This window comes from Apiospora hydei, assembly GCF_038363865.1.
Source record: "Apiospora hydei strain CBS 114990 chromosome Unknown utg000009l_segment0_segment0, whole genome shotgun sequence".
Lineage (NCBI taxonomy): Eukaryota > Fungi > Ascomycota > Sordariomycetes > Amphisphaeriales > Apiosporaceae > Apiospora > Apiospora hydei.
This window is the reverse complement of record NW_027117368.1, coordinates 6,902,321-6,924,498: the sequence shown is the minus strand read 5'-3', so window position 1 is coordinate 6,924,498 and position 22,178 is coordinate 6,902,321. Positions and strand designations below refer to the sequence as shown.

Genomic DNA, 22,178 nt, shown 5'->3' with positions numbered 1-22,178 from the left:
GTTGGCACCGGAAATAACATCAAACCCGTACATCCGGATAAGTGAGGATATTTCGACACCTGGCGATGAACAGGTGTTCGTTGCGACGCGGCTATCTGAGACACGCATACGGTTTATTGGAAATGACTATATCACGACCAGCAAGCACACGCTAGAGACGGGGCTGGGTCAAAGACGCAATGGAGAAGCCAATACGAACCCCCATCTTGGCCTCAGGTGAGACTGGGAAACCAATCCTACAGTCCTGCATGAATAAGGTTTGACACTGGCATTCCAGACACAGGCGAGGTGGTATTTAAGCTGTGTTTAGGTGGGACGACGGGCAGGCCGAACTCCTCCCTGGACACTACCTTGAACCGCAACACTACATTGGAAGAAGGCTCCATAGATAATAACGTCAATCTGATGACCGCCGCGATATGCACATCCCCAGCGTGGGGAACATATGCCTCAAAAGACCACAGATGAGCTGATTGTGGCTTCATCCCAACCCCCAAGGACGTTGGCTCTAGCTCTATCCAGCATGCGCAGCAGAAAAGATCAAAATTCAGAATCATTTCTATAAATCCGACGAAGCGGTCAATATATCGACAACTGTCTCGAAATGCGTGAATTGTCCAAAGAGCCGCGCAACGCGTCTCATGCCTGTATGAATGCACGACATCGCTCCGGGTGGACGATGTATTATTGGGAAGATCAGCCGCCAAGGACTGAACTGTAATACACTCATATTGATGCCTCGCTATACGAAGTACTGAAATCTCGCCGCAGAGGAGAGACCGAAGCGAGGACGGACAGTCCTCTAGCACGCCCTCATGCCATCGCAATCTATGCAAGTAGCTTGAATAGTCGTGAAGCAATCTGCGTGATTGAGAAACAGTCCTTCAGCTCCACCGAGGGGCATGTGTCGATTCCCATATCCCATGCTCGAGTCCTGAGATCGTCTTTTGCGTGATTTGTATTTCATATCCAAAACTCGATATTGCTGATGGCCATGAACGGAGCCTCGAACGGGCATCATGTCCTTCCTCTCTGGGCAGGTCGCGATCGACGCCCAGCACTCTGGATAGATCGACAAGCTGACAGAAACCCCAGATGAACTATCTGCACGCCAGAGCCGTCAGATATGCAGACTGCCGATCGCTTATACGAAGGGGACCTCCATAAGTCGTGATCCCGCACTCAATGCCGACCACGCAGGAAGAAAACCAAATGGGGTTTACCGAAGCTGTGGTGTTGTGTTGTTGTCGATGATGATGCTGATGACCACCATTGCATGCAATAAATGCATGCAGTCATAGAAGCAGGCGCTGAAATCCGATCCAAACCGTCCCGCTTTGCAGCGGCTATTGGACGCCATCTTTCTTATGCCGTCACCGACGGTTTGCGTTTCCGGCGACCTCGACATCGGCGACCTCTACCCCAAGGCTTTTCGGAATCCTTCTCCGAATGCGGGGGCTTCAGCATACATAGGACTTTTTCTTTTCGATAAATTTACCATCGCGCTGCACCGTTGATCAATTACTTCTTCGAGGAAACGGAATGTGTGGACCATAAGACTAACTGACGCGGAAAAAGGCTCAACCCCGTTATAGCTGACGCCAAGCTTGACGGCGCAGCATCTGCCGATTGGTGACGGTTTGCTCGTTATAGCGGCTGTGATCCACCTGCCCTCTGTCCATTCTCCTGGGCTGGGGGCCGTGAACGATACGTACGCGCAAAGGATCGTCAAGGTGGCATTTGGCAATGCGAAACCGTATAGTATGACGGTGACAATCTTCTTCGGTTACCAGTCATGGTGATATTCTGATATTCCTTCAAAGTGATGTGCGGGAGACATGGTATGATACTCAGCTGTTCTGCAGCGTGATGAAGCAAACTCGTGCATAGTCCAGGTCAAGACGTTGAAGATCAATGTTGGCAACGGCATGTTTCAGGCTTCGTGAAGAGAATTCAAGGTTTATGTAGCTGGCTTCCTTCTCCGGTCTTCCGTAAAACCACCGTTTGCTGTGTGATAATTTGGTCCATAGTAAACATCGTCTCCAGATCGAGGTTGAGTGAAGCCAGTGAAGGAAGGGGTTTCGGGTAACTATGGATACATGTTTGATCGGGGCCGGCCGTGACCAGTAGTGACTCGTTGCTACCATTAGTTTGACTATTGGCGATGCTGACGCTTACTTGACACGAGGCCACCCGGGAAGTAGCTTCTTGCAAGGACCTAAGGACCTCGGGGTTGTCGATGAAAAGGGGGGGCGAGTTGGTCGGAGGACTTACTGTAGGATGGAGTTTTGCTAATTCCCAGCTGACCTTTGCTCAATCAGTCCCGCGTATTTCCTCAGAAGATCGGGCAATACCGTTGCTCCAATAAGAAACCTTACCTATGCCGTTGATCATATATAGACAGTGAGATATGCATCAACTCTCCTTCAAAGCTGCCTTTCCCTATGAGCGTGAAAGGCTTTCGAGCATCCCTGGAGCCGGCATCCGATGCACAATAGGTCTTAAGTCACCATATCACCAAATCCGGAGGCACGCTCTATGAACGCCAGATATGTCTCCCGTAGTCTGTTCACCATCAACCGTCTAAGGGTCCTCCTGGAACACATCAAGTCTGAGTGAGATCACCATGAACTAATGTAAGGCGATCGTCGTCAAAACGTAGCCCACCGTAGAAGACGCTGAAAGAAAATACGTTTAGGAGGGGGCTGCAAGATCGCGCCGTCTCCCATGTAGTTGTATATACCTTGCATCATGCTGACGCATTCCAGGGGCAGATATATGCATATGTCACCCCACCTCAACTCATCGGAAGAATGGTAAATCAAGGATGTTTTCATGTAGTCCAGTATCTTGTTTCAGAGGCTTATTGTGATGGGTGAGTCTGCCCCGTCGAGGCGCATTCTATGCCTTCTGACCCCTGGTATACTTCAAGAAACGCATCCGAGGCTACCCAGGGGCATCTCCTCGTTGAAAATAGCATATATCAACTGGCTTGTCCCCATCTTACACGCAACGTAGACGTCCCGCGTTAGAACTCGTGGTACATCGGACACCCTCAGCTTCAGGGGCTATCAAGAGGTATCAACCGGTGACGCCCACGGGCCTCCGAGATATCCCTTCTTCAATCCTTAGCATATACCTCTAACCTTGGGTGAGATTACTGAAGAAGGCCGCATCGACACCCTGTAGAGCCCAATCCTCCAAGTCTGCCTCCAAGCCTGGAACGACAAGATGACCATCTTCGGTCTCACCGGTACGCGGACACGACGAAAGCGCAGAGCGATCCTCCCCGTTAGTATCAAACGTTTGGGCCGGCGGTTCCGGAGGGCGGCTGAGATGGTCAACGAATGACGGCACCGTTTGCCAGTCAGGATTGGCGGGTTGGGCAGCGGTGATTTCGAACCTAGGGTGTTGGGACGTTCTTGACAAAGGAGGGTCGCACTCATCTGGATGGACCAACCGTAGAGGGGAAGCGCAGCGGGAGACGAGACTGGGCTCAGCGTGGACGGGCTCGACCGCGATATCAACCCCTCGAGAGTGCCCAATCTTGATGGTTCCAAAGTAGGGGATTTGTACAGACAGCTTTACGTCAGGGGTGGTGCCATGGGATCTTTCGGTTGTCCACTGGGACTCCGGAGTGGCGGCGGTGGTGTCCGAAAAGGAGGAAGAAGAAGCGACGACATGGTATTCTTTTCCCGATGATGAATCGCTCTCGATCTCAAGTAGTGGCTTGAGGAGTTCGGAGATCTTTTGCGCCACCGCGTCCTTGTTTCGCGTAGCCATGTCATCTATGATGCGGAGGGTGCGCTCGATCAACCCACGATCACTCAATCGCTGATGCTGGAGGACATGGAAGGCAGTGGAAGCACTGGCATCGATATGTTCGGCTTCGTCGCGCCGGCGACGACACTCGATGTGGGCCAGGCACAGCGTCATGCTGGCCGTGAAGGTGATGAAGTCAATCCCACGGCAATATGCCGTGCTTGTCTCGGAGGCGCGGAAAGCAACGAAGTGGGCGAGGATTGCGCGACTGGCGACGGCAGCAGTCATCTTGCTGTAGTCGTAATCTCCCACCAAAGTCGGAGAGGGTTGCAGCAGCATGTAGGGTAGGTGCAACTGTATCAGGAGGTGATGGTACGCGATCTGATTGACGAGACGCAGTGACCCCTGAAAGTCCTCGCCGATGTCGTTGGTAGCGGACGAGCACGGGTTATCACTTGCCCACCATTGAGGCGGCATACAGGCGGCCGCTTCCTAGAGCATCTTGTCGATTCTTCTCGTATACGCCAGATCCAGCCCCTTAACGCTGTTGCGCTGGAGGATGAGGCCGGCAGCGACTCCCAGCATGCGCTCGAATCGTTCCAAGTCCGCGCAGTCCGCCAGGGCCTTCGTCGTGGCGAAGACGTTCTCGAGTGTGCCTTGGGGCAGGCCCAGCATCAGCGACAGGTAGTGGTCCGTGAGAACCAGTCGGAGCCACATGTAGTCGGGATCAATGCGCGGTCGGGTTGCGACCGCATCAAGGTAGCTGGTAGCCGACGAGCTGGCACCCTGGTGCAGTCCCAGCATCTGGGCGACCGCCATGGCTTTACGATTGATGAACCACGCCCGTCGAAGATGCCCCCCATTGTTCAAGTACATGCTTTCGATCATGAGGCATTCGATGCCCTCGATCGAGCTTACAAGCTCATCGGCACTCGTCACAAGCCTCGAAACGGTATTGACAAGTCTAGATGCATAGGAGTAATACACGTCGTTGGAACGAGACCCATTCGTCGCGTTATGGCCTGATGGGATGCCTTGCAGCCAGGAAGCCAAGAGGAGGAGCTTTCTCGCAATAAGGACCGGATGTGAATTACTGGATGGCAGCCGTAATATTGCTTTTGGAGATGTGGGCATTTCGTCAGAGAAGAAGTGGGAGTAAGGCTTGCCGACAATGCCATGGTACAAGACATACCCACGCACTGGGATACTCAAGATGAGATCGAGCTCCTCATCCCTAGGCCATGTCTCCCGAAGAGCATGTGATACCGCATCATGGTGGTTTCCAGAAGGTGTAGTAGAAAGAAGCAATTGAGCCATACATGCATTCGTAGGATTCGTTTCACGCTCAGGACTCTGGGGTGGCAGTGGACGTTAATTGAGGACTTGGTTACAGAACGCGGCAGTGAGAACTCACTCCCTTCGGCCTCGCAGTATCTTTTTGTCCATGAACAATCACCCGCTGTAAATCGCGGGCTGTAGCAGCTGTACTTTGACACGCCGGTTGCCCAGCCCCTTGGGCTGTACCACCATCGTCATCGAACTCCTGGCTGACGCATTTGGTGCGGCGACTGCGGCAACCATCGCATATCGAGTCCGCGGGAGAGGCATAGGTGCATCTGACCTTGCGTCTCTTGCATTCCCAACAGCTTTGGGTGCCTTTGCGGATCTTTCGTCTCTTTGGTAGCGGCGGCTCTGGTTCTTCAACAGGGGCTGTGGGCTGCGCTGGGCTCGACGTCATTGTAAGTGACAGCTGTGCTGTTACAGTCTCCCAGACACTCATATGCGGATTTTTACAAGTGAATAGCAAGATTTATGAGCTTGAGCTAATGCTCACAGCTTCCGGGCCGCGGCGTACCGGATCGGTTCGATGGATTGAAGTAAGGAAGATGTGGTTTTGGCCAGCATTTCGTTCCGCCGCGGCGCCGCGGCGGAGGGGGATTGCCCCGCACCGGGCAGTTGTGGTGGTTTTAGGGGCACTAACAAGTGCTTGGATTCCTCCGCGGCGGTCGAAAATAGGGGTCGTCATCCAATTACACGCCGAGAAACTTCAGCACTGCTCTGGAACAGATCGTTATATAGATCCGAGTTGTTGCAATGTAATTGCACTTCGAATGAATTAACATCACCTCATTTTGAAACATCCGTGTCAACTGCAATCACCTCGTTTCACAGTATACATCACTGACTAAGCTCACTCTGCATCATGGTCAAAATAGCCATTGCCGGAGGTACAGGACGTGAGCAACATCTGCCTGGGATTATGAGTTGTGTCATCGCTGACTAGACCAAGAGGTCGCCCGGGAGATCATCGACGCTCTTGTTGCATCCGGGAAGCACGAGATCACCATTTTCAGCAGAGGGGTGAGAATACCCTGGACTTCTAGGCATAACGTTTGATACAATTGATCTGACTAGGTAATCCGCTAGAGCAATGCACCAACCGGCCTCCCCTCTGCCACGAAGTGGCAGACGGTAGACTACCAGGATAAGAACAGCTTGGTGCAAGGTCTCCAGGGAGTACACACCCTCCTGTCCTTCGTGCAGCTTCTCTCGGACCCCAACCAGGAGTCCCAGAGGAACCTAATCGATGCCGTCGTCCTAGCAGGTGTGAAGAGATTCGCGCCGAGCGAGTATGGGAGGTAACGCCCCAAGTCCAACATATACCAGCAAATCGGATCCAATCACTAACGGAGCTGCCGAAAAGCAAAGGAACAACCGACATGGGTTGGTGGGATGGGAAACAGAAGATCAGACAGTATCTCGAAGAGGTGAACCGTACAGAGAAGGTGAGTTGATTCCTCCTATGGCGACTCTGTCATAAACCCTTCGACCGAAAAAAAAAGGTGATCGACCAACAAACATTGCAGGTGCTCGAGTACACATTATTCCAACCCGGCCTATTCCTAGACTACTTGGCTTTCCCGCACAAGACGGCCAATCACGTCGAGCCCCTCCAGATCGGCTTCAACTTCGAGCGACTGCGCGCCATGGTCGTGGAGGGTCATGAGGATGCCGTCATCACCCTGACGACAGCGGCTGACCTCGCCGCCATCGTGGCTCGCGCTGTCGAGTATGAAGGCACATGGCCCACGACCAGTGGTATCCGGGGCAATCGTCTCACATTCTCGCAGATCATTGAGATAGGCGAACGAGTTCGAGGTTCGTCTATCCCCTTTCCCAAATCTGAACTACGACTCTAGGAATGGCCCGTTGATTCGTATACGTGTGCCTCCTGACAGGACGACCTTTCGAAGTGGGAAAGGTCAAGCTGGAGGATCTGGAGGCTGGGGAGCTCAAGTCCTCGTGGGACCTGGAGGCAGTGCACAAGGCGGTCTCTCCAGATGAAGCATCGGCCTTCCAAAAGACAGTGTCCATTGGATTCCTTTTGAGCAGCGCCAAGTGTGCATGGGACTCTTCAGGCGAGATGAACCAGACATTCCCCGATTACAAGTTTACCTCGGCAGAGGAATTCCTGACGAGGATATGGGAGAGGAAGCCATAGGGTATTCAACTCTGCGGAACCGTCGATCGCGTCTAGTAAATATGTTTTTTTTGTCATGGTCAATTGAGAATATGCGATCCAGATTGGCATGCCAGGTGTGGCGCCGTTCAGCATGGTTAGATGCAGCAATTGTGAGCGCGAATGTTCTTAATGTCAAAGGGTATCAATTGTGCGTTCCGGGCAGTAGCCTCGGATTCCGAAGCGTCCCAGTCATAAAGCTCTACTTGGCAATCCAACACGCATACAGGACCTGTTCCGCCGCGTGCTGCCGCTGTTGAGTACTGGCGGTTCAAGGGAGATGGGACAAGGAACAAGTCTCATTCGTCTGCAAGGTCGTCACGGGGCTAAGATATGTACCCTGGCCCTCTGCAAGTACGCCGAGCGAGATGTTGTACCGACTTCAAGCGCCCTTCAGGGCCTTGATGGCATCTTTTTGCGCGTCAAGCATGGCATAAATCGCCATGAGCTTGAGGAGCTTCTCTTGCCCCGAAGCACCTGCCTTCTTGGCCGCCTTTATGGTTGTGCCCAGGTCGAGAAGAATGGTTGTGCGGCACTTGGCAATCCTCTCTGCCAGCTTCTTGACATAGGGGGTGTCTCGGCCGATGTCGTCTGCCAGCGCTTGGGTGGTTTTGTAGTCCTTCGCCAGCGTCGCCAGCTTGGTCGCGCTGCTGCCGATGATCTGGCTGTCGTCCTCGTCCTCATCTTCTTCGCTTTCGTCACTGTCGATCTCGGCACCGTCCAGGGCCAATCGACCCTCGAGGAGTTCCAGCCTGTCGCTGAGCTCCAGCATGCGCCGGCCCTTTTCGATCTCGCTGCGGACGCCGCCAAGTTCTGTGTTTAGGCCCTGGATCTCCCGGCCACGATCGCCTACCCGGCCCTTCACCTCCTCGATCGCCCTCCGGAAGCCCAGCAGGCCGACTCGTACATCTTCGACGCGCTCCTCGCCTCCCTTCAGCTCGCTGCCCAGGCTCAGGAAGGAGGTGTAGTTCGCATTGACGAGCTCCAGTAGCTCGGTGGATATGGCGGCGCTCCGGTCGCGCAGGTCCTGCCGTAAGTCTTCGAGGGTTTGGTGGCGGTCGGAGAGAGACGAAAGGTAGGACGCGGCGTCGAATGATGGCGACAGGAAGTCGGTTCGCGGCAGGGCGGTGGGGAAGGGAAGGTTGTTTGGATCGTCGTCTCCGTCCGTGTCGGAGGATGAGGAGGACGGGAGATTGAAAGTGCGTGACGATATAGGCCGTGAAGGCGACATGGGTGTCTTGAGAGACATCGTTGGCTATCAAGGTGTGAATGTGGTAAGTTGGATGAGCCTTGCTGGCCTCGTGCGTAACCACCCCAGAACTAGATGCTATGGCGTCACGGAACAAGTGAAAAAGAAGCCACCTTGCGTAATGTACCAGAATAAGCAGTTGTTGGATATGGGGTAATTACGATTACTCCGTCCGAATCTTTGCGCGGCCACAATGTTCGAATCGGAATGTAGTACTAGTGACAATTGCGCTTTGGTTTTGAGCTGTCCTGTCCTTCCGTCGCACCCCACTTCAGCAAGATCCCTACACCGAGAGCCCACCACCCACCACCCACCACTCACCTAAGGTGAGCTCATTCGGTTACCGCAGCTCCGACTAGCTCCTGGCCGGTATCGCAATAGTCCGTTCTTAGGCTTTTTACCTACGTGTAGGCCATGACCCGACGTTCTCCGAAGGCTTGGGGGCTAAGGATGGTTAGAGATCTGATAAACAGATGACCACCGACCAATTCCCTTCGTCCTCGCCAGAAAGAGGAAAGGCAGTCCATGATCCGACGCTGCTAAATCTCTAAACCTCTTGGTATTTGCGCTTTTCGGAGCTGAGCTCGGCTGACTTGGGAAGAAAGTGGGCCGATTACGCTTTGGTGTCTCGTCTTGGTACTAATATTCTTCGACGGCCTGCAAGGAATCCCTAGAATCCCCAAGCTCGGATGGACCCCAAGGACCCCAAGGGACCCGAAGCCGAAGCGAGCAAGGCAGAGAGCACAGAAAACAGGGCCCAAGCATTTTAATCTTATCAATCTGATCAGTTTATTCTCAGTCCTCCGGTCAGATCACGGCTTTGTCTTTTCACTCACAATCCCAACATCCCACCAAACCCGTCCCGTCATCTTTGATTCGTCCACCCTGCCGCACAACCACCACCTATCACATACGCTTCGGTCTGTTCTATAAATCCATCTACCTGTCTTGTACCATTCGCTGAGATTAATTGTTTTGCTCATTACTCGTTTGTCTTTTGGCCGAGCGCATTCAATTGCCCCGTTGGCCTGACGTTGTTTGGCTGTGAGATCCTTCTCAACTCTGCTGTACCCTCCCCGCTCCAGGATCCTCTGCGGCCAAATCCTCCACTCTTGCTGCATCTTGCAGTACAGCCTCATCTGCCTCTCTTTATCTCTGGAAGACGTCGCCCACATCTGTGATATAGTCTCAGATTGCGACATCTGACCTACAAAACGACGTTGTCACCACAGTATCCAAGGAGTCGAATTTGACCCCTCGTGCATGGCAAATTGGCCTGTGGATACTCATTATTGACATGGCGCCCCCTTCAACCATGGCGGTGGCGCCGCAGTCCACGCGTACGGGCAAGATTACCATTGCTCCAACCTCAGCTGCTGCATCACCGGCCTCGGCGTCGTCGCCGACGTCGAGCATCGCGCCTACTACACAAGTTCATCAACTTGCCATTAAACCAGTGGCAAATGGCCCTGGTCCTGGCCCTTATTCTCCGGCTGGCACTCCATCGGCTACCATCCTGCCCCAAATGCCCAAAACCTCCATCACTAGCAAGGAATGGGTCATCCCACCACGACCGAAACCCGGCCGGAAGCCGGCAACGGACACTCCGCCTACCAAACGGAAAGCTCAGAACCGTGCTGCTCAAAGAGCCTTCCGAGAACGCCGAGCTGCCCGGGTAGGCGAGCTCGAGGAACAGATCGAGGACATTCGTGAGGAGCACGAACAGATCCAGCAGGAGCTTCAGGACGAGATTCAAACACTGCAGACTCGCTGTTCCACCCTGGAAACCCTGTTGGAGAAAGAGCGTGCCGAGCGCACCAGGGCTATGAATGACCTCGATGCCATGCGTCGCAGGTGGATGGACGAACGTGCAGCAAGTGTTGCCTCGTCCCGTACCGGTAGTCTGCCAGGTTTGTCCGGCCGCCCCTATGGTCTTTTTCTACAGAGTCAGAGCATCATACACCACGAAGCAGTATTGCAAGCGATCATTCGGGCCACAGGAACTCAACTACTTCCTTCTCTATATCTCACATTATTTCACCTCCCGATGCAGATACTCCGGCTGCTCAAAGTGCCGTTGATACAGGATGCGGATCGTGCAACCCCAATGGCTCGTGCGCCTGCGTAGATGAAGCCATTGCAGCCACAGCCCCTTCACTTGACTGTGGAAAATGCAGTCTCGGAAGCAAATGCGAATGCCTCGAGGCCATGCTCAATGGTCCGGCTTCGGGAGAGCAGGAACTCAAGAGGAAGCATTCTGTTGGCTCCAACCACGGGCACGAGGGGAAACGTCAGAGGTCGGATGTTAATGAGAATGAGATTGACTTCACTGCCATGTTTTCTAAGAAGAGAACGTCGGTCGTGGCGCCACCTCCGGTCGAGGATTTCCAACCCCCGCCCCAGCAACTGACGATACCGCCTCGCGACTCGTGCGGTTTCTGTACGGAAGGGACATACTGCATGTGCGCTGAAGCTGCCTCTGCTGCTGCTCAGGCAACGCTGGCCCCTATCGGGTCCCAAGTCCAAACCCCACCGGCGTCCGAGGATGACGTAGTTTCACCCCGCTGGAGGTGACGTCTACTGGAGCCATAAAGCTCCCGAGGCTACAGAGCCTCAATCGCCCTCGGCCCTTGGATACGGCGCCCGCTCCCAAGAGTAGTGGATGCGGGCCCAATGGACCGGGCACCTGCGCCCAATGCGTTGCTGACCCCAAGTCGGGACTCTTCTGTCGCAGTCTGGCTGCCAAGCTCAACAAGGACTCAGGGTCGGGCGCTGTTCCTTCTGGGTGCTGTGGTGGCTCGGCGGGTGGCGGTGGATGCTGCAAAACAGCCCCATCTTCCTCGGCCAATCCCGGCCCCTCCTCGGGCCCTGGGGTGAGCCTCTCGTGTGCCGAAGCGTACAAGACATTGTCTAGTCACCGAAACTTCGACAGGGCGGCAGATGACATTGGGACCTGGCTGCCGCAACTCAAAGCTGTGCCCCATGAGGCGAAAGGCAGACTACCCGAGAACCGATCGCGGCGCCATCCTATCGAAGTGGAAGCAGCGAGCATCATGAGCGTCCTGAAAGGATTCGATGTACGATTTGGGCGGGAACCTTGATGAGACCATGTACAACAAAGAACAATAGCATAGACACTTCTTCAAATAGTTCGTGGATATACTGGTGCCGCAAGACACCAGGCACGAGAAACGAGATACCCTTTTTATGTACTTAGTCAATGGTTACTTGACCGTATCTTCACAACCAAATGCAACTTGAGAGTGCCCGTTTAGTGACACTGATATGCCCCTTTCATGATCAAAGCTACAACCTAATAGAAAAATGGTACTGCTGGCAGCAACAATTTCACACCACCACAGAATAGCCGCCTCTTACTTGAACTTCACTTGCAAAACCAAAGGTACGCGCACATGGCGGCAACGCTGGGTTTAGAGTCCAGCTTTCGAGTGGCCTTGTATATAAGCGTCGTTCCATGGATAGGCATTGTATTCAAGGCCGGTGTTAACACGGTGGCTCAATCTCCATACCGCGCATCGCCATTCATTCGGATACTGTCCGATAGCGCGATGTCAAAGTTTCCAAAGAGTTGGTACGTTCGCGGCCCAAGGTTGGCTCGACCTTAGATAAGGTGTCAAGCGGAGGAGTCTGCGGCCCAAGGGAGGCATAATAACTGGACTCTGGTGTGGCTACCTGCCTACTGCACAGGCTGTATGTAGGTGGAGATGGCGGTTAGGTAGTTGGTACACATCGCGATGGAGTCGCATATCGTCAGATATAGTTACACCGCATGGTAGTATGTGGCTGGTTCCTGCCTGTGTGACACGTATTCAGGAAAAACGCACGTGGTCTTTTTCTTTTCTGCTCTGCTTGAGGAGACACGCGATACATAGATGAGGGGGCCGCTCTCATACAGGATTCAGGACGAAGAAGGGAGGCCCCGTAATCGCGATGGAGACGGATTCGTTCATTCGGGAAACTGGGATGTGCTAAATCGGGGTTGTCGTCTTGGGTCTGGTCGTGGCATTCCGCTGTACCCTCGAGGTGGCGCCATGTCTACCGAAAGTGGCCCGGATAAGGTGACGATTCGGTGTACAGCGTCTGTCCGGGCATTGGTCGTTTCCAACCCGTTGTTCTGCTCTTCACTTCAACGGCTAGATGGACTAGCCCTAGGTTTTGAAAATTCACGTGCACTGGATTTGATCTGGTACGAGGCCTCCCAGATACACACGTAGATTGTAACTGGAGGTCAGGTCCTATATTTCCCCGGCAGGCAGTTTGGAGGTTTTCCTTGGGGCCAACGCTGAGTTACTATTTGCCTCTACCTACCCGAACACAGCCCCCGAGACCGTTGCCATCAATCTTAGGCACATCAGTGCCAAAGGTCACGATAGCCCAGTCGACTGGCCAAGAGTTGTGACAGCTAACATGCACCTTGGCACTGAATGCGTCAAGCTAGCCCATCGTATCAATCGATGTTGGCACCAAGCGTAGCGTCATCTTCGCAGCCCGTCTCTGTGCTACCTCTCGCGGGGGCCTTTGCGCGCCGCCTACATCCAGAGTCTAGATCACAGCAAACCCCCAAATACCATCTGGTTCGCAAACCGTTTCGAGGCATACGCGGCGGGTCGACGTGTTCGCGATGTTTCGGGACGGTCTTGCATGAGAGCATTGCATGCTGCTGCTATTCAGACCCGCTTAATCAGAAGCTGTCCTGCTTTCTGACAGCAAACCCTGACGCGGCAAACTGATTGCTTTTCCGCGAGCGAAGTGTTACGAACCTCACTTATGGGCGCGCACAGCAAAGCCGTCATGTCGTGGTTCGACCTTGAGGCTGAAAAGAAAGAAAAAAGTATCAATGCGGGCGATGGGCCCACGCATACATGGGCGTACATACATACCGAAGTGAAACCATGGGGGTGACCTACCGCTACTTGGAAGCTTGCAGCTGACTTGCAGGACCTAAATCTGTACGAGGCTGAAAGGGGCAATGCAACGGTGCGACAGACGGTAGACAGGCGCGACCGATGCGAAGAGCCTCTACCGCCTGTTCATCTGAATCTTTAGCTCACCTTGACCTTGGATCCAGGACACACATACCGATGGCGTGGCATATATGGGGATGAGGGGAGACTCCACTGGGCTCCTCCGTGAGAAGTCGGCGGTCGTCGGTGAGTGTGGTTGGTATTGGTGTTGGTGTTGGTATGGTTGTATGGGGATTTCGATTTTCTTTGTTTAGCGCGACCAAGGCAAACCAAAAGCAGCCCTATAGGGGTTGTCGGAATTTGGTTTCGCTTCGATCGACCAGTCTTGCCGCCAAGGAAAAGGAAGTGCATGGAAGATTTCGCGCAAGACCATCTGTCGACTCTATCTTGGTCGCGGGATGGCCAGCCAACCAGAGGCGGCAGACGAGCCAAAAGCAAGAGGATTGGTTCCCATCTGGCAGCGAAATTCCCAGGATCCAAGGATGGAAGCAAGATGGATGGGTGGTGGTGGGCTAGCGGGCGGACGATTGGGACATGTGATGAGTTGGCACCCTCTAGAAGGGCGTGCGTGGTAAATGCGGATTGGACAGGGCGACAGCGATGCAGCGGATAGGCTGCTGCAGGCCTTTTTGGGGCTAAGCTTTTAGCTCCGACTGCCTCTCTCACTCTGTGACTCCCACTCCTTGAGCTCTTTGGCGGTGCACTCCCCTCCTCAGTTAACCCCCTACCCTACTAGACCGTCCCAGTAACCGTTCCCCCCCTCCCTGGCTGTGCCCGCTGCCCGCAACCCTCTCCGGGGCCACGAGTGCCGAACGAACATGGCGGGTTCTGTGTGGGATGCTGACAGCAAGCAAGCAGCAAGCCCAGTTACTGACCGACTTGCCAGCACACACACCATACATAGCACGGCAAAAAGGCGGGATGAGATGGGACGAACACAAGAAAGAAGGAAAAAGAAGCAGCGCACCGAGGCAGAAGAAAAAAAGAAACAGAGAGACCGACGGGAAAGAAAGATGCATACGCCGGTCCCCTGGCGCCGTGGCAAACGAATAGCATTGAAGACGGAGAGTGTAGATATGCATGGCCAACTCACTCATGACCAGCCAGCCAGTTGCAATCTGATTGCTTTCTTCTCTCACCTTCGCGAAACGCGAGGGCCGCCCGTTACGGCGATTGCCATTCCGCATGGCCACTTACTACGCTACCACGCACATAGCCCTTATTTCCAACCCACTGCCCGATTTGTAACCTCGCGCAGCAGCAAATGGGAAGAGGGAGGGTTGAGCAGAAAAAGAGGGACTGTACATATAACCTCGGCGGGCGGGTGCGCGCCAGCAGGGCAAAAAAAGAGTCAGGCCAGGGCAAAAGGCAAAAGCAAGGCAAGGGCCAAGAAGGCAAGCATAATAATGTCCCGAGATCGTGCCATTTCGTGTCGAGATCCGGTTGCGGTAACTGCCTGGTTCTGCCTACGTGTTACTCGACTGGGCGTTTCTGTGTGTTGTTGTGTCCAATGTTACTGGCCCATGTGCAATTACCGCCTGTTTACTTATGCAATCGGTGCGTGTGTGTACGTGTACAGACGTGCAAGGAAGAAAGAAAAATAGAGCGAAGTAGCAGCGGCATGGGCAACGGGAGGGGAGGAGGAGTTGTTGTTGTTGTAGATCACCCGAAAATGCGGGTAGTGACGGAGAAGGTTTGAGACAAGTGAGGGAGGAGTTCGTTCTTCAGCTCAAGACAAGCATGGAGCCGTGGGCAGATGGAAGAGACAGAGAATGGATGCCCGCTCGTGATAGCATGTAGATACATCTTGCTGCACAGGCCCGAGGGGGGCATTTGGGGTGATTGATCAGATCGCATTAACCCGGCGTGCACAGAGGAAGCGAGGGCATTAAAAAACAGGGCCTTGCAGATATGAACTTGGTGCTTCGTGCTTGGCTCACAGTTTGGCCTGCTGCTTTCGGCCGGCATCAGCGACAGGCGACACAGGCAGCGAACTCGTGGCCCAGTAATTGTTTCGCTCGCAGCAGCCTTCGCCCGCCTAACCGGAACCAGCCAAAGGCGGTTGCACCGCGATTTACCCCACGTCGGTCACCAACGCTGGCGCTGGCGCTGGCCTGACACCCTGGACACCCTGGACACCCTGGGCCTGGGACGAGGGCTCCACCTGGCGCTAGGTGCTTTTGAACGGGCACATGCTGGCTGTCGGTGCCCGCTTGGCCTAGTGGTTAGTGGTAGAGTTGGCGCCGCTGGCTGCTGGCCACTGATGCTGGTCGGGTACCTCAACAGGGCATTGATTCCAAGCAGCTAATCCTGCCCTTATTTACTTGACGCAACCGAAACCCAGTAACGCCAGCCAACATTAAGAACACAGGAAACCCCTAAGCTCGTCGAGTCTAAGTACGAAGCGAGGAACAGCTGTCTTTGCTTTTCCTCTATCTGTCTCTTCTCTCGTGTCTTCGCAATTTTCTCGACTCGCCAACACCCTTATTGCCCAGGTCCATTTTCCCAGGTCTCGTCGTTCTCCGAGTTCCGTCTCGAAATAGCCCTTATACCCCCACAGCCGTCGCCTTCTTCACCAAGCCCCGATTTCAGATGACTTGGCGATGAGAGCAGCGGGCGCTTCAGCGACAAGCTAACGTCCAGCCAAACCCAACCCCGACAGCTACGGGCGAAACGCGACCACGACTCGGTCCCTCGATCCTCGATCCCGCAAAGCTTCCAATATCAGACTATCAGGCACACTACACTTCTCGATGCGACAATAGCATCTCACACGAGCCCCAACCCAACTACCTCGTCATCGCACCCACCCTGAGCTCCACCAGCAGCCCCCCATCTGTGTCGGCGCTGGTAGTCGTGCTGGGTGACTGACTGACTCTCTGTGCGCGTGCTGGCCCAACACAGCCTCACATGCTCCATAATGATTTCCATGCAGCGATCCCTCTCTTCGCCAGTCTGCATCCATTCATCACCGCGTGAGTCGAGCTTAGGGATACTACACATCACCGTTCAACCTGTACCTTGGGGAAGGGAATGCCCATTTCTGACACCTCCCGATGTATGATTTAGCCGTGTCTCCAACCACCACCAACAACAACCGGTCGCCCTCGCCTACCCCGTCCCCCGAGGCACGCCCAAATGTGTCGCGGCGGCGTCGCAACCGATCGAGGAGTCCCGCCCGGGAAGAGCCACGGCGAGAGACGGTGCTGACCTTACCGATGCGACGAAGCGCCGAACACGACAGACGTGGGTCTCCCCATCACTCGGAGGGCGCAAGTGCGTATAAGAAGCCCGTCGTAGCCCAGGCTTCCTCCCCAGCGCCCGTGGAAGAGGAGAAGAAGAACGACTACCTTCAACCCGCGGCGCCCATCCGGCCTGCCTTGAAGACCAAGTCCACGCCAACTTACAGCTATCCGCAGCCGCTTCTACCAGATGCATCCCTATATACAAATCCCCAGCTGAACTTGGATGGTGAGAGTACCACCTTGGAGGAACTAGCCCACCTGGTCCGCTTGTCCAAATACCAGGAGCGCAAGCGCGCAAATACCCGGATACGCCTACAACGAAGTCTGGTCTCGACTGCCCTTTCCGCGAGGTTGACACGATGCGGGGAGATCACCCAGAGGAACCTGGCCGACTCCTTCCGGAACGAGGACAAGAAGGCGTTCGCTAACCTATATGGCGCCATCCACGATGTCCGGAACAGCTGCGAAGACACCCGTCGCTTCGCGCTCTTGGAGCCCGACATGGAGAACCTGCAGTCCGCCCGCCTTTCCAGCGAGAGCTTAGAGGATCCCAGCAATACGCCGAACAACACCGATCCTGGTATGTCTGTGACACCGTTCCTGATGGATATATCGGCCTCTGCCAGGGAGGCCTTCCTGGATTTCTTTACCCAGCTGCGGACCAATCCTCACTACCTGGCCACGCGACTATGTTCTTTATCCAGTACCGAGCTCAAGGCTCTGACTACGTTTCACCAAGGATTGGAGCCCATAGAATCCGTCCTGCCTTTCAACAGCCGTCCCAGTGGGCGAGGGCATGCGCAGGCATCCCACCGGGGCCTTGGATCCAGCCCCAGCGCAGTCGAACGCCTTCTATCCTTCCAGAGACATGACCCTCTGTCTGCTCTCGTCCATACATGTTTTGCCAACTCAGCCGGGCCGGATAGTGCCGAGGACAAGCGACGAACCGAGATCTGGGCCAACGCGTGTGCGCGTCTAATATCAGAAGCTAAGAACTCTGCTAGCGAGACCATACTGACTTCAGTTCTCAACGTTTGGTCCTCCATGCGGGACTGGTCCGGCCGGAGCAACTTGGAATGGTACCTGATGAAGATCCTCGAGGACGGCGCTTTCCTGCTCGACCGGGCAGAGGACTCCAATGGAACCAGGTTCAACATCTCGGAATGGACCCACAAGGACAACATTGCCGCTGACGAATTCTACGACCGGGCCATTGACGAGTTGTTTGAGATCATTGACGACGAGGATGCCACCGGCATCCCTGAGGGCCTCCTTGAACTAGGTAATGAGATCCTGCGCCGACTGGACAGCAGGTTCGTTGAGAGCACTCGCAGATGGTTCGTATCCAAATGGCTCTTCTCTTCTTGGTTACTCGCCGTGGTCATCCACCCGGAGAGTTATGGCATGATGTCCGAGTACCATATCACAGAGTATGGAAGGCAGAAGATTCTCAAGCAGGTAGCCCAGCGTGCCCAACAGCTGGTTTTGGACATGACCTGGAACAGTCCACACAAGCCAGTCTCTACTCCACCAAAGATCAAGGGCCACGTGGAAAGCATCCTGGCCCGGTTCAAGCCATCTAGGGCTCAGAGGTTTGCCAGGCTACTGCCAGCTCGGTCCATCACTTCTCTCAGGGAAACGGCTGAGGTCCACCCCTACTTGGTCATCAGCCCAGCTGATATCATTACCCTTGTCAATGCTCTCTTCCCTGAGCAGCGACGGCCACATTCCGCCCATTCCAGCATACGGTCTGGCGCACCTTCCATTTCCAATTTCTCTGCCATTTCCCAGCCCATTTCAATTGCTACTTCGCGGAGTAACTTTGATACTGCTTCAGTGTTGAGTATGAGTGCGTCCTCTGTCCTTAGCGAGGCCACAACATCCAAGGAGCCACTTCTGGAAGATCAGCTTGGACATGGTCCACAACATCATTCACCGCCGCTCACTGATGCTGCCAGCCAAAAGCGCCTCAGCAACTACGAAGAAGACGGCTACCGTTTGCGGCTAGCAATGCACGAGATGGTCCAGATACTAGGACCCGAGGTCGTTTCGGGAGCTTGTCATCCTTGCGCAGAGAAATGGGCCGTGGTATTCATTTCGGCTGACGGACTCGGCCTGTCTTTGCAGATGACATATGATCCTGACGATGAGCCAGAGGAAGAGAACTCATCTACCACGAGTGAGACCGAGGATGAGGATCTCGATGAGCGTCCAGAGCTGGACAAGGACTACCACCAGCTGCGGGACTCTGTCCTGAAGCTAGTGGAGGAGTTCGAGATCCCACAGGGGCTCGAGGACGGAGGCGCCAAGACAACATTCAGTAACCGCGCGTCTGGCCTCAAGAAGTACAAGTCCAGGAACAAGATCCTCACTCCAGAGTCATCAATGGCCAGCCGAAACCCCTATCGGAGGCGCGAACCTGACACCAGATCATCGAGCAGTACATTCAGTTCTCCCAGCCAGCCATCGAACAATGGTAAGGATCCGGCCGCAGCGGATGAGCCACAGACGCCGGTGCTTGTTACTATGCTCACGGCTGCTTCGTCGCAGTCCAGAATCCAGTCCGATTTTGTGTCGGCGCATCTGTACTGGAAGACTTTACAACAGCTTAATACCTTGGCATCACCTTCTCTGCGCAGAAACGGTTTCGCTACGCTACTCAACATCTTTTCTCGCGGACCACGAGACTCCATACGCAGGTCCGCCTCTGCCATTGAAGAGTATGATGCCTGGTTGGTCTGGCTCAAGCAAAGCCAGGAGCGTCATGAGGGTCTGATTGACTCGATGATGAAGTGCCTTCGGGCACTCCGTGACAAGATGTGGTACGTGACCGACGTACACAACTCGGCACCATACGAGCATACTCGCAACATTTGCAGTGCATTGAAGATTATGGGCGTTCCACGAAGATGGGGCGCATTCCAACGTACCCGCGCTCAACTCTCTCGCGGTCCTGCAGCCAACTTCCTATATCGAAACGAATCCCAGATGGTGGATCTTCTAGCTGCCAGTGAGGAACAAGGTGGTCCCAACAAGCTGAGTGATGACCAGGCCGAGAAGACGGCCAAGTGGCTCGAGGTGAATGGCATCGAGAACTTCTGTCCGGGTGAGGAACGCATACACAGATTCTGCTGCGAGGTTGACAGCTGCATCAGCAAACTTGTTGGCGAAAGTATTGAGACTGGTCCGGTACTGTGGTCAAGTGAGCTTTACACACGCGATCGAAAATCTCTAGAAGGCTCGAAAGCTTCAGCGAGAGACAAGGAGAGCTACTGGAGCGGAGATGACTCCGCAAGCGTCATCAGTGATGGTCGCTACACATCCACCTCGAGTCGGCCAAACTCGATTGCTCGAGATCTGCGAGCCATGACGGCCCACAACGTCAGCCAGCTGTCTATCGACTCCAGGTACAGCTATTCGAGAGCCAGCATTGCGATATCGGACGTTTTCGACTCGCAAGATTACTTCGGGATGGCCTCCCCGGTGCATGCCATTGATTCCAATGCCACGTTTTGGTCGCCGTTTCAATCAACTATGCCGTCTTGCAACTCCGTCACCTCCCGAGCCCAGTCTCCAACAACAAGCATCACGAATCTCTCCAGTGCCTTCTCCTACCCATCTCAACGTTCTTACCCATCTCAGCAATCCAATGGCCGCCCAGGTACTTCGGCCTCCAATGAAACCGTACATCTTCAGCGGCTTTCCGAGGAGAAACAGCGTTTCTTGGAAGAGCTCAAGCAGACATTGACTACTCTTCTGCTGTCAGAATTCGGAAACTATGCATTCTCCAGTGGCTCTGAGACCGACTCATGGTTCGGAGGGCTCGGCCAAGAGTGCATCGATCGACGGCAAGCACAAAGCCTCGATCAGCTCGCTGCCAGGAAGGAGAGTTCCGGTAGAGGTACTCCAAAGCACAGGGTACTCGGAAAGAAGAAGAGCTTTGGCAATCTTCGCGGCGCAGGTGATCACGGTAGCGTCGATGGGGCCGGAGAAGGTTCCGAAACCGCCACCGTCCTCAGCAATGACAGCGCGGCGACAGCCGAAACTACGCAGAGTCGAGGGTCAACCTCGACCACGAGGAACGAGACAGCCGACTTCCCATTCAGCAAGGCGTACAAGCGCTTGTTGGGGATGTTCTGCGTCCACCCCAACCCTTATGTCAAGCTTGACGCTCTTAACAAACTGAAACATTTGATCATAGCATCTCTGTCGACCAGCGGACGTCGGCCCAAGTGGGGTCTGCGAAGCAGCGCCATGGCTCACGAAGACGGGAACGTCGCCGGCAACTCTAAAATTATGGAACAAACTATTGACAATGTCCGAGACCGACGGTCGCAAACCATTACGGCGCCCGATTTTTCGCCTATGCAGCCAAGGTCTGGCATCAAGGACGATGCTCGCTCCGTCATCTCAATCAACCCCGCAAGCACCGATGCTATCGCCAATGTGCTTCAATCGCTCTTCCGGGATGCGAGCATCCGCCCGAAGACACTCTTCAGGGATCTCCAGTTCATTGCTGCTCTTGTCCCGGCCGATACCCTTGACAAGACCGACAAAGGGAAGGCCTTTTGGGACATGGGTCTTGCAGCGCTGGCGGTGAAGCAAGATGTGTGCCACACGATGGTTGAAGTTGCGGACGAGATTGTCAAACTGCATACACAAACCCAGCCGAGAAAGACATCAGTAAGCAGTGAAGGTTCGACCAACACGTCTCGCTCGGTAATGCCCTATTCTCTGGGAGATGCCGCCCGTATGTGGACCATCACGGCAAAGGAGGGAGACGCGACGGCGCAGAGAGAACTGGCCCTGTTTCACCTGACCAACCCCGAACTAGTAGAACGAGCAACCTTGCCGCTCTCCAAGCCTCGGGAGGTCTTCAAGCAGACGGTCATGGAGAAGTTTGGCGCACGGTCCGGTGGTGGCTCCAGACACTTTGGGGAGAGGGCCCGGGCTGGACTCGGTGGGAATGCGCCCTCTATGGGCATGAACGACGGCGGCAAGGATGGCGATGTGAGGAGCGACCCAGCCCTCATGTGCGTCGCTATCCACTGGATGGAAGCCGCCGAACAAGGTGGTGATGAATTGGCCAGGACCTTCCTGGGCCAGAATGAGATGATGGGCTTGGGATGAGCACAGTACCCTGCCCATGTCTATGGGCGAAGGAGTAGGCGCACCTTTTTTTTCTTTTTTGTCATCATTTTCCTTAGACATTATACCCCCTGGATATACCGCATTTTAGTTGGCCTCCTGATATCACCCTGCTATGCATAGGCTTTCGCACACTGGGTTTGGATACATGTTGTCGCTATGAGTTTTCGACTCTTTTCTTGGGAAAGGCCAACTCATTATTCTCTTACGCGCTTCGCTGGTCGGCTTGCTTACTGACGGGATACATGTCGTCATGCTTCTCTTTTATT

General features: G+C 54.4%; 6 protein-coding genes across 6 annotated transcripts; 3 read left to right on the top strand and 3 right to left on the bottom strand.

Annotated features, from left to right (window-relative positions):
- Positions 1-3,141: 3,141 nt before the first annotated feature.
- On the bottom strand, positions 3,142-4,239 carry PG997_013991 (Zn(2)Cys(6) transcription factor protein; the record flags this gene model as incomplete). The annotated part of the gene is made up of 1 exon (XM_066818305.1): positions 3,142-4,239. One exon carries the CDS (start codon positions 4,237-4,239, stop codon positions 3,142-3,144), a length of 1,098 nt encoding a protein of 365 aa, XP_066663997.1.
- A 15-nt stretch (positions 4,240-4,254) lies between these two features.
- On the bottom strand, positions 4,255-5,500 carry PG997_013990 (uncharacterized protein; the record flags this gene model as incomplete). The annotated part of the gene is made up of 2 exons (XM_066818304.1): positions 4,255-5,115; positions 5,177-5,500. 2 exons carry the CDS (start codon positions 5,498-5,500, stop codon positions 4,255-4,257), a joined length of 1,185 nt encoding a protein of 394 aa, XP_066663996.1.
- Positions 5,501-5,965: 465 nt separating this feature from the next.
- PG997_013989 (uncharacterized protein) lies at positions 5,966-7,264 on the top strand (the record flags this gene model as incomplete). Its single annotated transcript, XM_066818303.1, has 6 exons — positions 5,966-5,999; positions 6,047-6,123; positions 6,190-6,401; positions 6,467-6,548; positions 6,606-6,921; positions 7,002-7,264. The coding sequence occupies 6 exons, from the start codon at positions 5,966-5,968 to the stop codon at positions 7,262-7,264; spliced, it is 984 nt and encodes a 327-aa protein (XP_066663995.1).
- Positions 7,265-7,664: 400 nt separating this feature from the next.
- On the bottom strand, positions 7,665-8,531 carry PG997_013988 (uncharacterized protein; the record flags this gene model as incomplete). The annotated part of the gene is made up of 1 exon (XM_066818302.1): positions 7,665-8,531. The coding sequence occupies one exon, from the start codon at positions 8,529-8,531 to the stop codon at positions 7,665-7,667; it is 867 nt and encodes a 288-aa protein (XP_066663994.1).
- A 1,297-nt stretch (positions 8,532-9,828) lies between these two features.
- On the top strand, positions 9,829-11,632 carry PG997_013987 (bzip transcription factor; the record flags this gene model as incomplete). Its single annotated transcript, XM_066818301.1, has 3 exons — positions 9,829-10,441; positions 10,477-11,081; positions 11,102-11,632. The coding sequence occupies 3 exons, from the start codon at positions 9,829-9,831 to the stop codon at positions 11,630-11,632; spliced, it is 1,749 nt and encodes a 582-aa protein (XP_066663993.1).
- Positions 11,633-16,572: 4,940 nt separating this feature from the next.
- PG997_013986 (uncharacterized protein) lies at positions 16,573-21,891 on the top strand (the record flags this gene model as incomplete). Its single annotated transcript, XM_066818300.1, has 1 exon — positions 16,573-21,891. The coding sequence occupies one exon, from the start codon at positions 16,573-16,575 to the stop codon at positions 21,889-21,891; it is 5,319 nt and encodes a 1,772-aa protein (XP_066663992.1).
- Positions 21,892-22,178: the final 287 nt, after the last annotated feature.